Source organism: Dermacentor variabilis, chromosome 5 (genome assembly GCF_050947875.1).
Source record: "Dermacentor variabilis isolate Ectoservices chromosome 5, ASM5094787v1, whole genome shotgun sequence".
NCBI classification, from domain to species: domain Eukaryota; kingdom Metazoa; phylum Arthropoda; class Arachnida; order Ixodida; family Ixodidae; genus Dermacentor; species Dermacentor variabilis.
In genome coordinates, this window is record NC_134572.1 from 168726868 (window position 1) to 168741919 (window position 15052).

Below are 15052 nucleotides of genomic sequence, written 5' to 3' on the forward strand. Positions count from 1 at the left end.
AGGCGACAGGATGAGAGACCTACTTTTCTTTTTTTAATTTCTGGTGTTTGGCTTTGTTAGCCTTCCTATTAGCTCTTTCAGGCGGTAGGTGTGTTGCTCCTTCCAAGAAAGTGTCACTTGTAGTTTAGCGCTGTGTCCTGTTGTTCTTCACTCCGTCTCCGTCTGTGGGCGCTGTTAACCCTTTAAGAAACTTTCATGTGTTTGAACAGAATGCTGTTCCCTCTTGGCGACCACTTGGAAGTAGATACCCCAGGGCCCAGTTGGACTCATTTTCTTTGAGAACCACCTCGCTCAGCATATACCTGCGGCGCTCGATCATAGACATGCCGCGCAAGGCGGCGAAGGAATTACGACGACATTATCACGATAATAGCGTGACGACACTGGAATTACTACGACAAAATGACGTCTACGGAAAGACCACGTCCACATGAAGACGACGCAATGAAAACGACGATGCGATGACTGCGGCATGAAAACCTTGTGCTAACAACGCTGGAATGATTGAGATGATATGACTACGACGACGATGGTTTGACGACAATAACTTGATACCGATGCTTGAATCATGGTGATGGTATGACTACAATCGGAGGACGATGGCAAAATGGCGAATGGTACGACGACACCAACCCCAATTGTGAACACCTGTCAGATACCATACTCAATCGCTCACATATCGTGTATTTGTCCTTCGTACACGTAACAATGACAGAGACTTGTTCCGTCTGTCACACACGTCCATTAGGGGCCGCTATCAGTCGAGGTTTTCTAGGGTTCGTGATGAAACAGTGCACCTTGATTATAACTGCAGCTATATTATAGTCACATGTATAATAGACTATATTATAGTGTTTCTGCAAGCCATTGCGCTGGACACATGCCGTTAGAGATGCTACAACGTTGTAGGCTTGAATTATCCGCAACTTCTTTTTCTGTAATCAACATCGACATCGTTATTCATCTGTCCTTTTTCTCCACGTCCATTTTCACCGGTGTATCATAGCCAGCATGCTATAAATGAGGCCGTTATCCCTCGGCCATTCTGCAAATAATTTCATTTTTCTCGCTCTCTTCAACATCGTTCTGCGTAGAAACATGGATCCACAATCATCATTGTGACATGGCTGATTAAACTTTTCAAGTTGGGAATTCGCATATCCTAATGTTAGCATTTCGAACGGTGCACTTCATACAAATAAGCATTAGTTGGCACGAAAATTTGTGATCTGTGCAGTGTATAAAAACATTTGATGTTGTTACGACTTCTATAGGAAGAAAATAAAGCCAACTGTACGCACCTGGTTTTGTTCATTAGTGCTTAATTACCTTTTTAATGAGAGCTTCGTTTCAAATAAATTATAGCAGGTGTGTTGGATCTTAATAATGTTTTTAAATGCTTTAGATCTCTTTTTCCTTTGGAGGAAGGTAGGCTAGCTTGACCAAAAAAAAAAAAAAGAGGACATCAAGCTTTTCTTGATGCGCGTGACGTAATACCACGCGAACGTTATTTGAAGACGAAGCAGAAGAAGAGCATCAACCGCCGGCGTTCGCACTAGTTTTGGAGATCCCCATCAGTTGGTAAGTGATTCAGTATTTATGCCCTTCTTTGGTATAGTTTCTGATCGGATTTCGTGTGTTTTGCCACAGCAGACGATCAGAGTCGTTTAGGAAAATGCAAACGGGTTCAAGTCCGCATATGTTAGGGTAATTCACCAGGTGCAGAATTCTTGCGTCATAAACTATTCAGGCCTGTAACCATTACTGGAGCCAGTTTAGTGGTACCGTTAAAGGTTCTAACTTACTAAGCGGTGCCCTCTGTTAGTGAGCAGTTTGAAACACTGCTTTTATGAGAGTTGGCATTTGTGTTGCCCCATTGAAAGCATAGCTTGCTTCATAGAAATAATATCCGTGGCTTCGTAACTATTATTTATAGAGTTAAAAAAAGAAGGATCGATTATTCTACAGGAACCAGAGTGAGGACCTAATGTTTGAAAGCTTGTAGGGAAACTGTCACTAATCTTTTAATCATCGACATTTATTGGACAAATAAATCCAGTTAGCTAACTTTTAAATTGTACGCCTAATTCTCAAGATGCCGATTAGAGGATTGTAGAGATTCGTAAACGACGTAAAAATGAAATGTTTCCAGCCACTTACACATCGCGTGTTTACGTTTTCCGGCAAATTCAGAGAGCTCATTTAACATTCGGAAATCTCATTCGAAAACCAATGTATTCGTCTGTTACTGGGCTTGCACAGCGGCCATAATAGCACGTCTGTTCATTACATTACACGCGAACAGCTCCCGGTGGTTAGAGTACCACACTATCAAGGATATGTGCTTTCGTGAACAGAGAGCTTAATATAAACAGGTCGCTTTCCCGCTGAGACTATTTGATGGTGCTACCAATCCGCCGTGGTGGCGTAGCGGCTTTGGTGTTGAGCCGCTAAGCCAGAGGGCGCGGGATCGAACCCCGGACATGACGACCCCGTTTGGATTAGGGCACAATGGAAACACCCCCGTGTACTATGCATTGGGCGCACCTTAAGTTACTCCGGGCGGTCAAAATTAATCTGGCGTCCCCAATTTCGGCGTGCCTCATAAACATAACGTGGTTTTCGGAATTAAAACCCCAGAAATTAATTTAATTTTGATGGCGCTCTTATTTTGTTTGCGCGGGTCTGCAATCACACAGTACAGTTCATATTTGGCGGGCTCCTTGTGTTTGCGGAAAAAGCAAGCAGTTGAGAACGACAGAAAGCTGAGCTAGTTGGTAAGGATTCATTATGCAAAAAAGAAGTGAGGCGTGCAGAGAGGACACAAGAGTAGAGAAGGGGACAACACGAACGCCGACTATCAACTGAAGGGAGCACTGAGGCGAAAAAAAGAAGACACAATACTCATCTGCGCATGCTCAGGAATGGTAACACCATGTGTCAGTCGGGTACACGTGCCGGTCTACGTGAGAGATAACTGTTAAGGCACTGAATCTCTTCCTTATGTAAAGTAATCGAAGGCTGACTCACGCACGCACTTCCACCATTAAAGATATGCCATGCCTCTACCATAAAGCGCGTATCTTCATTCTTATGCCTGTACAATATCGCGCATTCATCTAACTCTGGCGTGCAGTTACAGTCTCGGCAATGTAGCGAAAGATTAGAAGGCGACCCACCAGTTAAGGACCTTTTATGTTCCATTAGCCTCTGATCGATACACCGTCCCGTTTGCACTACGTAGAACTGGCCACAGCTAAGGGGAATTTTATACACCACACCCATACGACAGTCAGTAAAACTGTTGTTCTTATTGTGCTTCACTGGACAAATATCTGTTTGTTTTTTGTCTTTTACCCACTCCTTTTTATTTTGTACGGCAGCACATATGTTACCTAGCTTATTGGGAACATTGAAAGCAACATTAACATCATATCTACTTGCAACTTTTTTAAGCCTGTGCGGCACTGAATGAATATACGGAATACCCACTACTCTTTTTTTGCTGCTACTGCTTTCCGTAATCACGTCCGTTCCTCTGGAAACCGACTTCTTTAGGCGCTCAGCCACAGTGGCCACCGCTACACTAGGATAACCTGCTTCTAATAGGCGCCGGACCTGCGCATTAGAACTGGCGCTCATTTTATGCATGCAGGATCTGGTGAGGGAAGACTTAAGGCACGACATGGCAATTCCGTTTTTTACTAATTTAGAATGCTTGGATTGAAAGTTTAGCAACGGCTTCGAAGATCTTGGGGAGTACTGCCAACAAACATGGTTTTGTTCGAAGATCAAGGAAATGTCAAGAAACTGAATTACGCGTCGATGAGGAAATTCCTTGGTAAACTTTAATCCTCCCCCATAAAGTTTAAATTGATCACTTACTGAGGTAGCAGCGGAATCGAATTCTTCCCTATTGCAGAAAATCAGATGATCATCAACGTACCGAAATATCTTGATAACGCTAGCACCTAAGGCTTTCTCTAAGCAGTTGTCAACCTTACTCAGGTAAATGTTGCTAAGACTAGGGGCAACCTTTGAGCCAATACAAATGCCTGATTTCTGCAGAAAAACGCCATCTCACCATCCAATGAGCGTCGACTTCAAGTACATTGAAAGAATTTCTAGAAAAGCTGCCGTGGAAACACCGCATCTGTCAATAAAAGTCAATTCTTGCACTTGTTTTTTAATGCACTCATTTACGGAATTGAGTAACCCGTCATGCGGCAAGGAATAGTACAGGTCTTCGATATCCATACTAAAAGCTGTACAATCACCAGGATTTTCCTCTCTCAAGTACTGAACTAGTGCCTGAGAATTACGTAAGCAAAAGGGGTCTGAAAAACTAGTGAAACTAAGCAGTTCTGTAGGTAACTGGGGACACAGACCTGCCACGTCCCTTTCTCTGACACTATAGCACGAAAATGAATTTCTTGTTTATGGGTCTTGGCCGAGAAAAACAGTTCTAAAGTGAGGGATTTATCTTTATTGACATTACAGACAAGCCTATCAAGATTATGTCTTGACAAGAGGTCAACCGCACGTTGCTTAACTACCGAAGGCTTGAGTTTTACTAGCTGTAAATTCTTTTCTATGGCTGAAATCGCTTTTTCTGAAAACATGTCATCTGGCATAATTACGAAATAACCTTCCTTGTCAGATATTACTGGTCTAAGTTTATGCTCCACAAAGTAATCAACTAACGGTCGGACAGGGTCAGGCGTCTTAAAATGCGCATTTGATTGTTTAATGCTAGCAATGCAATCCGAAATACAGCGTGAGCGTTCTTCTTCCGGGACGAACCTGGTTATGGAGCGCGGTATGCTTAAAACGTCAACGGGTTTTATGTCCGGCCTAAAACAGTGCTTAGGACCTAAGGCAAGGGTTTTTCTATGGTTATGGTTACTTTATCACACAGGATAAGCGAACTATCAAAGTATGCTGCAGAAGTTATGGAACACAAATCAGAAAAATCCCTCCTTCCTTCAGTGCGAAACAAGCTTTTATAAAGAACACATCACCACAATTTCATTCAAAAGCATCCTTAAGAAACTTCATCGTTGGATCCGTGTTTGTTTTGTGTATGCATAGCATTAAATAGATTATCAACTTTATTGTGCTTTTTATGCTGGCAATATACGTACTTAGCTTTTTTTCGTGATTACAACGCGCGATATCACTGTTTATTTACGCAACTTCAGTTTTATTGTGGCTTGCGTCTTATCCGCGCCGTAACATGCATCGTTGTTTCGCACAGCCGGTCATGTCCCCCGCACCCAATGTAATCGACATGCAGACGGCTAGAGAAGGCTCGAGATGTCTACTTTTCTCGCGTTCCGCGCCGGGAAAACGTTGACGGCGTGGTCGCCGCTGCTTGCCACATGGCGGCGCCGAAACGCGGAAAGTCTTTGCTGGAAGCTTGCTGCGAGTGTGCCTCACACTGGTGACGTCAGCAGTGGTTCCGCGCTCCCTCCTTCGAATGAGCAAGAACGTGACCGTAGCTGTCACCTTAGCTCGCTCCATCAGCGGCGCGCAATGTAAGGTTCAGTATAATCCTATTTCCTGCTCTTGCACCGCTGAATGATAGCAAGGTTTCGTGAGTCCAGTCGCGGACGCGGAGCTCGTCAAATATACAAGCGAGTGTGACACTCAGACGTTTGCTTTTCCTGTAAGGTGACCATGTGCAATCGTCCCTTCTCTACTAATTCGGCTACGCGGCCTTCGGGATTAGCCTGTGCGAATGCACCTTAGGCGAAATACAGAAATAAAAGGAACACAATTTATTCCTATAGCAATTATGGTGGACACTCCAGGCGCATCTCTACCGCCGTCGTCGTCGTCGCTGTCGTCGTGACCGTGATGTTCCGTATAATGTCCAAGGGCGATAAGATCGTCCCCGCGCCGTGCGCTGTATGTGAGAGTGAACGCATGTGCGAGTGAACCGACGATGATAGCACAATCTCGCGCGCGCAAGGGAGGAAAGCGGAGAAGAAGCACGCCGTCTTCCGTCGCGCGCCAAGCACCCGAAAGGAGGAGGGAAGAGAGAGGGAGGCGTCCTAATTCGGTGGCAACTGCGTGTGGCGCGTCCGCGCGCTGCTACCCTGGCCCTATTTTGAAGACAATATATGATAAGTACAGAGCCTGGGTACACCGAGGGCTAATCGCCTCGTGTGTGCTCCGTTCTCGCCGCTTTGTTCGCGTTCGAGTGAGAGGCAGCTGTTGCGCTTTCTTGCTACAGCGTTTTAACAGCGAGTGTGCGCGGTCATCGAGTCAGATGTGTTCATATTTGGTGGTGCATGCGTGTCACCATGCTTGTTGATTTAGCTAGTAAGCTTATCTTTGGAAGTTAATACCGCGATAAAACCAATATCCTCCCTTCTTATTGCTGTCTACTAATTTGCTATCGCAATCGATGATGCGACAGCATCGATGATTCCATCAGGCGAAACTGAATTTTACTAGACTTTTATCTACTTCGCTGTAAAAATAAGCATCTTTTGCCAATTTTTTTATCTCCCCCTTTTGTTCTCTATACACTAGAGCCCTAGGCCAAGCTCATCGTTCTTCCCACCTCTATCATGCGCCACTTCGAGTCTAATAAAAATAGTGGCTTGTATTACCTTTCCGAGCAATTACGTTGGGAACAGGGACGTTCGGCTTCCACACAACACGATCACACTGTCCACATTTTCCTAGATGACACAGGATGATGTTTTCGATTGTAAGGGGCTCCTGTCGACAGGAAGGGGTTGGAGGGCGCAGGGGAAGGAAGAATTGATTGCCGACATCTGCTAATAGAATTATTTGGCGAAAAGAATAAATCATTACCGGAAATCAGAAACTGATATTGCAAACAACAGTTTCACAAAACTAGCCGTGTTATTTACTAATTAAGCAAGTGGCGCAAGTAACGTGTATGTTATCTTTGACAATTTCAATATGCAAACCAATCTCGTCGATACAGTTTCTTCAGGTCTTTAGCCAGTATACTTGTGGTTATTATGATTTTTTTCACGTTGCCTCAGTGTACAGCGTTTTTCAGAAGATTATTTATCTGTTTTTTTATCTTTTATTTTCAACACTGTTGCTGTGTTGCTGTAGCTGGCTTAGGAGGAAAAAAAAGTGACCAAGGATGTCCTCAAGCATCAAGTAGCCACTTATATTCCTGGCCCCTTTCAGATAATGTAATTTAGAACAAAAAAAAATGAATGAATGAATGAATGAATGAATGAATGCTCTTGTGGCCTATATCTATAGATGGATGGTGCTGATAACTGTGCCAGTGTTTCTTTGTCCTTTGAATATAAAAAAATTTTAGAAATGCGGGCTGTATTCTTCATAAGAAATAAATATTGCTCATTTTGCCAATGATGGAAGTTTTAATCTATACCTGTTTTAGTAACCTCCTTAGCAAAATGTTGCTAATGCAGAAATGTAGCAATGTAATACCGGTCATAATCGCTCAGCAAGGACCTGGAGATATAGGTCTCTATTTGCTAAGGGTTCATGATGCAAAAAAGGTGAGGCGTGCAGACAGGACACAATAGAAGTGGACAACACAAACGCCGGCGTTCATGTTGTCCACTTCTCTTGTGTCCTGTCTGCAGGCCTCACCTTTTTGCATGATATAGGTCTTCTAATGTAAAATCATGCAATCTTTTAGTAATATCGCGTGAGCTCCGACCGCACTGTGTGTCAGCGGCGTTGTAGCGGCGAGGTGAACTACTGAAGGAAACAGTGCCGCATGTATCATTCGAACTGGGAATCACCGTGCGTGCTAGCTCACACTGTCGCCGATCCCGCCACCCCTCACCAGTACAAGGCTACGGACACGCCATGCGGTCGACACTCGCGCGATGTTATTAAAAAGAAAAGTCGCAGTTTCGCCCGAAAGGCGAAGCACCAATTGCGATAGCAAGTTAGTAGATAGCTCTACGAAGTAAGGATAGTTTTATCAGCTGTATAAACTTGTAAATATTCGCTTACTAAACAAATTAACAATTCGTGTAAGCACGGCTGAACGAGGACGTAGAAAGAACAGACACACGGAGACAGCGCTGTCTTTGTGTGTCTGTTTCTTCCTACGTCCTCATTCAGTCGCGCTTACACGTGGTATCGTACTCAAAAGAACCCGCCAACGTGCTTTTACTAAATTTAGAAGCACCGTCTCACGCGCGAACAGGTAAACACGACCACATCTCGCTCGATGAGCCTGGAATTTCGCTGTCAAAATGTTGGAGTGAGGAATCGCGGCAGCCGCAGCGATCGAATTGACCTTCGCGCATCTCTGTCTTCAACACGAATGAAACGTCGAAAGCACAGCGCATACGAAGCTATCAGCACTACGCGCACTCTGCAAACATCGCAGATGGCTTTGAAGATCAGGCCGCGAGAGCGCGCACTTTTGCCCATCGCAGACTTCGCAGATCACTTTCAAGATACGGCGCCCGCACGGCCGCGCCGTAAGCAGCAGCCGCCTGAAAAGAACGCCCCCCCCCCCTCTCTCTTCCTCGCCTCATACCCTTTCCTCGCGCGCGACAGGAGAGCGCGCGCTTCCGGCCAGCGTGTTGTTCCGGCCCGCCTTCCTCACTAGCGCACGCGAGAATGAGCTGCGTTCGCCATCTCACCCTTGTAATCTTTCCCTCCCACATACACCTTACGGCGCGCACGACAATTTTATCGCCCTTGTACTTTATACGGAACCTCGAGGCGACGGCGACGGCGACTGCAGAAATACGCCGTGAGCATGCATATGATTGCTATGGCAATATTATTGCAACGGTGTACTTCACAATATATTGGTCGTCAAGTTCGAAGAATCCCAAAGTAGTATATCACGCACTCTTACAACTCTGACCAGTTGCATTCACCCAAAAAGATCATGTTCTCGTGACGCCTGCGGCAAAAAGGACGTTCCACGTCCACCGCGAACGCCTGTGAGTGGTTGCGGTGGCTAACACGTGCACCTTTTATTAAGCACAATTTCTCCTATGTTGTCCTTGGTGTCAGTGTTTGTTGCCTTCTTATGATACTATTACAACTAAGTAACTTTAATATTGCGTATGCAAACTCTAATGCCTGCATAGGAATTTCATTGTGGCCTAACTAAAGGCGCATTTTTATTCGCATTAGCTTTCATAGCTGCAATGCGTGTGCTGCATAATTAACTAATATTTCTGGCAGCAAAAGTTATTCATTCGGAAACCAGTCATTGCGGTTCGTTGTGCAGGTAATGTAACGCCTCTCCGAACAAGTAGAGGCGTAAATTAGCTCTTACAGGAAATTATTAAAATGTCTTCTGAATGCAAAAAAAAGAAACATAAGCTTTGTAGTAATCAAGCTGGGCGTATTTGAATTGAGTGACCCCCTGGCGCGTTATCCTTTAACGCGCCGTTCGCCGAGCAGGCAGACATGGGCACACTGAGTCAACTGGTGACGGTCGTGTGGAAGGAGCTGTGCCTGCGCGCCATGCTGCGCCAGGGCTGGCTCTCGCTGTCCGAGTGCCTGCTCGCGCCGCTGCTCTGCCTCGTGCTCCTGCTGACCACGGGTCCGCCGTTCGTGGACAAGCTCCGCGACGTGCCAATGAGCGGGGTCCACCTGCTCGACTGGCCGTGCTCCGTGGTCGAGAAGCAGCTGGTGTTCCGGCGCGTAGCGTACGCGCCACACGCGCCCTACTCGATGCGCCTCATGGAGGCCACGTTCCGCGAGTTCAGCCCGGTGGAGGGACTCGTGGGCTTCCAGGATCCCCAGGCGGTGACCGAATTCACGCGCACCAAGGCCAACGGCTCGGACGCATTTGACCTGGTCATCGTTTTCGACAACCTGCGCAGAACCGTGAGGGGCCTCTTTTGTTGCGGCTCAACGCGTAGATAATAGATGCAGCTGCCTGCTAAGAATGTCAGGCTCATAACTGCGGTAACGCAAGCCAGCCGGGCGTGTTGGTGAGGTTCCAGTCCTTGCGACATAACCATTTTGCATTTGCAATCATAGCGGTGAAAGAAGCACAACAAGGGGAGGGATTGGACACACATGATCAAAACATTTAAACATGTAATAGCAGCACGGCCGAGGGTCGCACACTTCAGTAAGACGATCCTTCTAACAGCGAATCACGCGTCCTTAGACATTATTCGACATTCTCTGCTTTGGGGGTCTCTACCTATGCCTTTTGCATCGCTTTCTATGACGTAAATGCAACCAAAAAGACACATAAGATAATCTATAACAATCCTCGTCAGATAGATCAGGTTGCGTTCCCCTGAGAACTAAAAATTTTGTATTGCAATGATGCCACCTTGTCCTCTTACGCATTTATTACTTTATTTTTTTGACAGCCACTGTGTTAATCATAGTGAGCACGCATTATATGTATTGAGGGCTACGTGATCTGCCGGTTTCTACTACTTCATCTCAGCTATAGTACCAGATACAAAGCTATCTCTTGTAATGACGCCTTTTTTCTATCCTAAATTAGGCACTAAATTTTCTTACGTTGCTGACTGCATCTTTCATAACTTTACCTGACAGTTATTCTTATTTAAATAGCCCTTCATACTAGTTTGCATTGGAAATTTTTGTTTGTGCTATTGACTAGGTGTTCTGCGGCAGTGCCTATGGAGCGTTGTAGCAAAAAAAAACTTTCAAAGCGGTTCTATAATTGAAGAGATAGCAGAAGTTAAATGCTCACGTTGCAACACCGTTAGGTTGTCAGCTTTACTGCCAGACGAGACGCTCTTCTACTTTTCATCAACTAGCGTCCCCAAGCAACATTCTTTGCCTGCCTTCTCCTACTGAACGTTTTTCATGGGCGCCGCCATATTGCGTACGCAGTGGCGCCACCTATGGGCAGACGGCATGCGGGCTCGGGCGAGTACTACGTGTTGTATGCCAGGTATACGCTCAGCGGGACTTTCTTGTGGCTGTCTTCGGGTCTCGCAGTTTATGTAGTACGACATAGCGTCTCCTACGCGGGAAACGGTTCTGTCGGACGTGCTGAAGTTACTTATGTCAGCGTCACCCGAGTTTCTGTGGCCTTGATGTGGACGGAGCAGTCAGTGCAATTTGCACGCGCTTCTTGTAGCCTAGAATCAGCCTCGGTGAGCAGTTTTGTATTTCTGGAAATTCGTTTCGCTAATACCTTACTGCAGCATTCTCAGTGTAGTTCTAGGCTGTAGTTTAGCAGCAGTGAGCAGTTGCGAAAAATATGGCAATCCCAACAGCATGGGTACTCTTCTGCTGCGGAATAAGTAGTGCTGTTTACTTTGATAGGAATTCAAATGGTTATCTGTAGATGCAATGCGCGACTGCCTCGTTTGTTTGACGAGGTTTCTACACGCAAATAAAATAGCTTCGTTAATCATAATTGCATATTGTGCTGTGAATTCACTTGTCCAGTGGCCGAGTGACCGCTTGCGGACTGCGCAAGCGTCCGTATCAGTGGTATGCTCGTCGATGTTGAGTTAAATATCTGTTTGTTCGATATAGCGGAATGCCCAAGCATGCGGCATGGCCATGCGAGATTTTACAGCTGCATTCGCGCGTTTTCTTTCTTTCTTTCTTTTTTTGCTCGCAAGGAATAGGATGAGAACTGATTGTTTTATCCATCTTGTTCGTCACGTCGTCTACAACGCACTGTGCCGTGTTACGGTAATTGTCTCCACACAAGTAGCCACCGGATTCTTTTTATGCGACTTCTAGGGTATTACCTTTGTAAAACGGTGTATTACCGTTTTACATGGCAAACAGGCAATGCCGAAGCATGAAACATATATGTATCATGCTGGGCCGCTGTAACGTAAAGCTATTCCAAACTTTTCTATTCCAATTCTGCAATCAGCCCTCCGCGATTGGTCAAAAACATTTTTGGATCGCCCCCACTACGCCTGTCTGTCACGCGACATCACAAAAACCGCGATAGCTTTCCATCTGATATGACATGTAAACACTGATTATGCATAATTGGACGGAACAAAAGAAAAAAGTTGTTTCTCATTCGATTTCTTTTTGCCATTAGCCCTCGGCTATTGGTCAATAGTTTTCGGGCTGCACCCACTTCACCGGCCTGTCACGTGACTTCAAAAAAAAAAAACGCGAGAACTCACCGCGTCAAGGTGACGTATACGCGTTAAAGATTAATTAATATCCTGAACAAAACTGAATTTTTTATAAGCCTCAGGCTGCCCCGTTGCGAAGGGAATAAAAGACGGGTGCCGCCGATCGCTCAGGCGCTGGCTACTCGCGCCTGCAGGAGAGCCATGGGTTTATTTGCGTATTGCAAAGCTTCCTGCGTGGCCGTCTCGCGTTTCAGAAAACTTTCGGTACGTTTACGACCTTGCTCTGCCAAAGGCGCTATCCTCGACACGCATGGCGGCTGCACGGCCGCCATTATCCGCCATGTTTGCTCTCCGATTGGCTGTCGAGAGGTCACATGCTTTGAAATTTGTGCCGGGAGGAGGAGGAGGAATAAACTTTATTTGTGCACAGCAGATTTGAGACCTAGGCCTCTACCTAAATGACGGCCTCGAGCCGGGAAACGGAAGTTTTGCAAAATGCAATTTTGTGTTTTCATCAAGATGACGAAACGTAACGTCGAGCTGCAAATTTTATGGACTAGTACATCTTCTTGGTCCTTGGCAGCTATATACTGCGACGTTAGCGCTCCAAAAAGAATGTGAGCGGTAGCGTGCAGAAGCCAGTGGAATGAATCTGCAATTTCGCGAATAATATGGTGGCGATCCAAGATATGCGCCATGCCAGCTTGCTGAGGCTGAAGGAATATCCCGTGAAGAGCGTCAAAAGAAGGGCTGTTTCTTAAACGACATTTTTACGATGCGTAACGTTGTGCTGGGCCGCCATTGCTGAGATTTTCCGCCATAATTTTCGGTGCGACGAGCCGCGCAAATTATGCTAATGAGAAGCCATATGCAATGACAGCCGAGGGGAATGCGTATCGCCACATTTTCTCCGCCGTTTGTCGCCATGAAAATCTTTTGATCATAACGCGTGCTCATAGTATTTGCATCGCTCTCGGCTGGTGTTGGCATTTGTGTTTGGGGCCATCATTTCTGTAAAATAACGCGTTTATACGAAATAATATTGGTTGAACATAGCAAACTTTCGGCAATGCTGTCCACTTTTCACTGCTGCATTTGTATTGTAATCAAGATTAGTGCCTTTTCGCACAATAAAAAGGTATGACAACGGCGTCTTTCTAATTTATAAAAAGAGATGTACGCAAGGCGGGGCGTTGCAGTTGCCTCCCGCGGTGCGAGTAACCAGCGAGGTGAACAAGAGATGGCCGCGCCGGCGCTTGCGTCGTGCTAGTGGATATCTCTGGCGCGCGCAACGCTATCGGTGATATTCGGCCGTTTCTCAGCCAGCCGAGTCGAACCTGAGTCACTTGCGTTTCACGAGATAGCGATAACGTGGCCTAGAACGTGCGCGCATCACCACTGGTAGGTCGCGCATGTTGTCTCAAGGAAGAAAACAAGTGCGTTGGCGCCAACATACGATGATCCATTCCATTTTTCGGGGACACGCATCCTAGCTATTTCAGCAGACGACGGAAGCGAGAAGCGTTTTCAACGGAATAATCATGCGATTTGAGCTAGCTGCTTTATTTTTACTGCCGAGGAAAACTGTTTTGATTTAACGAGAACCTTAGGTTCGGTGCCTTCATTTCAGTTTCTTAGGCAAAGCGTCAAATTGGCGTCACGTTACGAAAGCAAAATGGGGCCATCAGCGCCATTTTATTCGCGTCGCGTCTACGTCACGCATCGAAGAAAATGGCGGAATGTCCAGAATAGCGCCCCAAGTCTTCCTTGCTGAGGACCCGTTTGAGCGATATTGTTAACCTTCCGTTGCACGCCGCCGCGATTTCTGACCAGCCACCGCAAGATAAGTAAGGGAAAGCGGACCAATCAGAGACGCCGGCACCGCGGTCTTCCTCCGGTTATCTATTTTCATTGCGCTCGCTAGGCCCCATCGAAACCCTCTGCACTGGAGCGTGCTCCTCACCTCCTGGAAACCAATTTCAAACGAAAAACCGCTCAATGTAGACAATGTTCGTTTTGAAAGCAAAATGACGTCATATAAACTAAGCGGGCGTTTGATTGGGCTATTGAGGCAACGCAGAAGATTACTGCCGGATGCTTGCGTCAGCGGTTGTGTAAATTTGACATCAGGAGATTGGAGTAAAAACACATTGGAATAGTTTTACGTTATAGGGCCTATGGTTCACCAACCGCAATGATCGCTGTGCCCAGTAGTGCCATAGGCCTCCTGCACGAGGCTAGCGAAGACAAAGTATAGGTATTTCAAGTCTGGTAGACTTTTAACGCGTGAGAACGATGCTTGCGGCTGACGCAAATATTTTACAACACGATGAAACGGTCTATACTGGAACGCTGAAACGGTGTCACGTTTACGCCACTAGCCCCACGCCCTTTTTTTTCTTATTCTCTTCATTTTATGTTTTGCTGCGCGCTTCCAGTGGCAGCATTGCGCGTTCCGCATTTCACGATTCACCAGAGTATGTGCCATGGGAGGTTACGTTGCAGTCAGTGCATTTTACGCGGAACCATTCGTGCGTGTTACCTTGACTATCCAGCTGAAAATAGGCCTCCTTCGACCAAAAGGGTGCGCTGGCCTTTATTTCAAATTTGAGCTGTTTTTAAGGCGTAAGCCTTCAGTGCCCCATGAGTGTCCGGGCGCAGTTCGTGGTGACGCAGCAAAGCGGTGATCACCGGCGACGGGAGCAAGGAGAGGAGGCGCCATGCCAGTAGCGCTGCGCGAGGGGGCGCGTGGGATAGCGCGGACATGCGCGTGGGGGTGCACGCACATCGGCGACAAACCTTGCAGCCATATGGCTTTGGTTGCATCCCATGCTCACGGCCACGGCGGCGTCCGTTCGCAGAACAGTTCAGACAGCAGCAACAGAGGCAGTCATAGATATGATTTCGCCTATCGCAGTTTAGCTCAGCAATGTGCCCATATATTTTGTGCAGCTCTTTGCTTGGATACTTGCAGTCAGGATCGAAAGCACGTGATCTAA

General features: G+C 46.4%; 1 protein-coding gene across 1 annotated transcript in view; it reads left to right on the top strand.

Annotated features, from left to right (window-relative positions):
* Positions 1 to 9411: 9411 nt before the first annotated feature.
* LOC142583704 (phospholipid-transporting ATPase ABCA3-like) overlaps positions 9412 to 15052 on the top strand; it is a 63941-nt gene continuing 58300 nt past the window's right edge. Inside the window, exon 1 of the mRNA XM_075694190.1 lies at positions 9412 to 9834. Within this exon, the coding sequence (XP_075550305.1) occupies positions 9412 to 9834 (423 nt within the window). The remainder of the gene's footprint in view (positions 9835 to 15052) is intronic.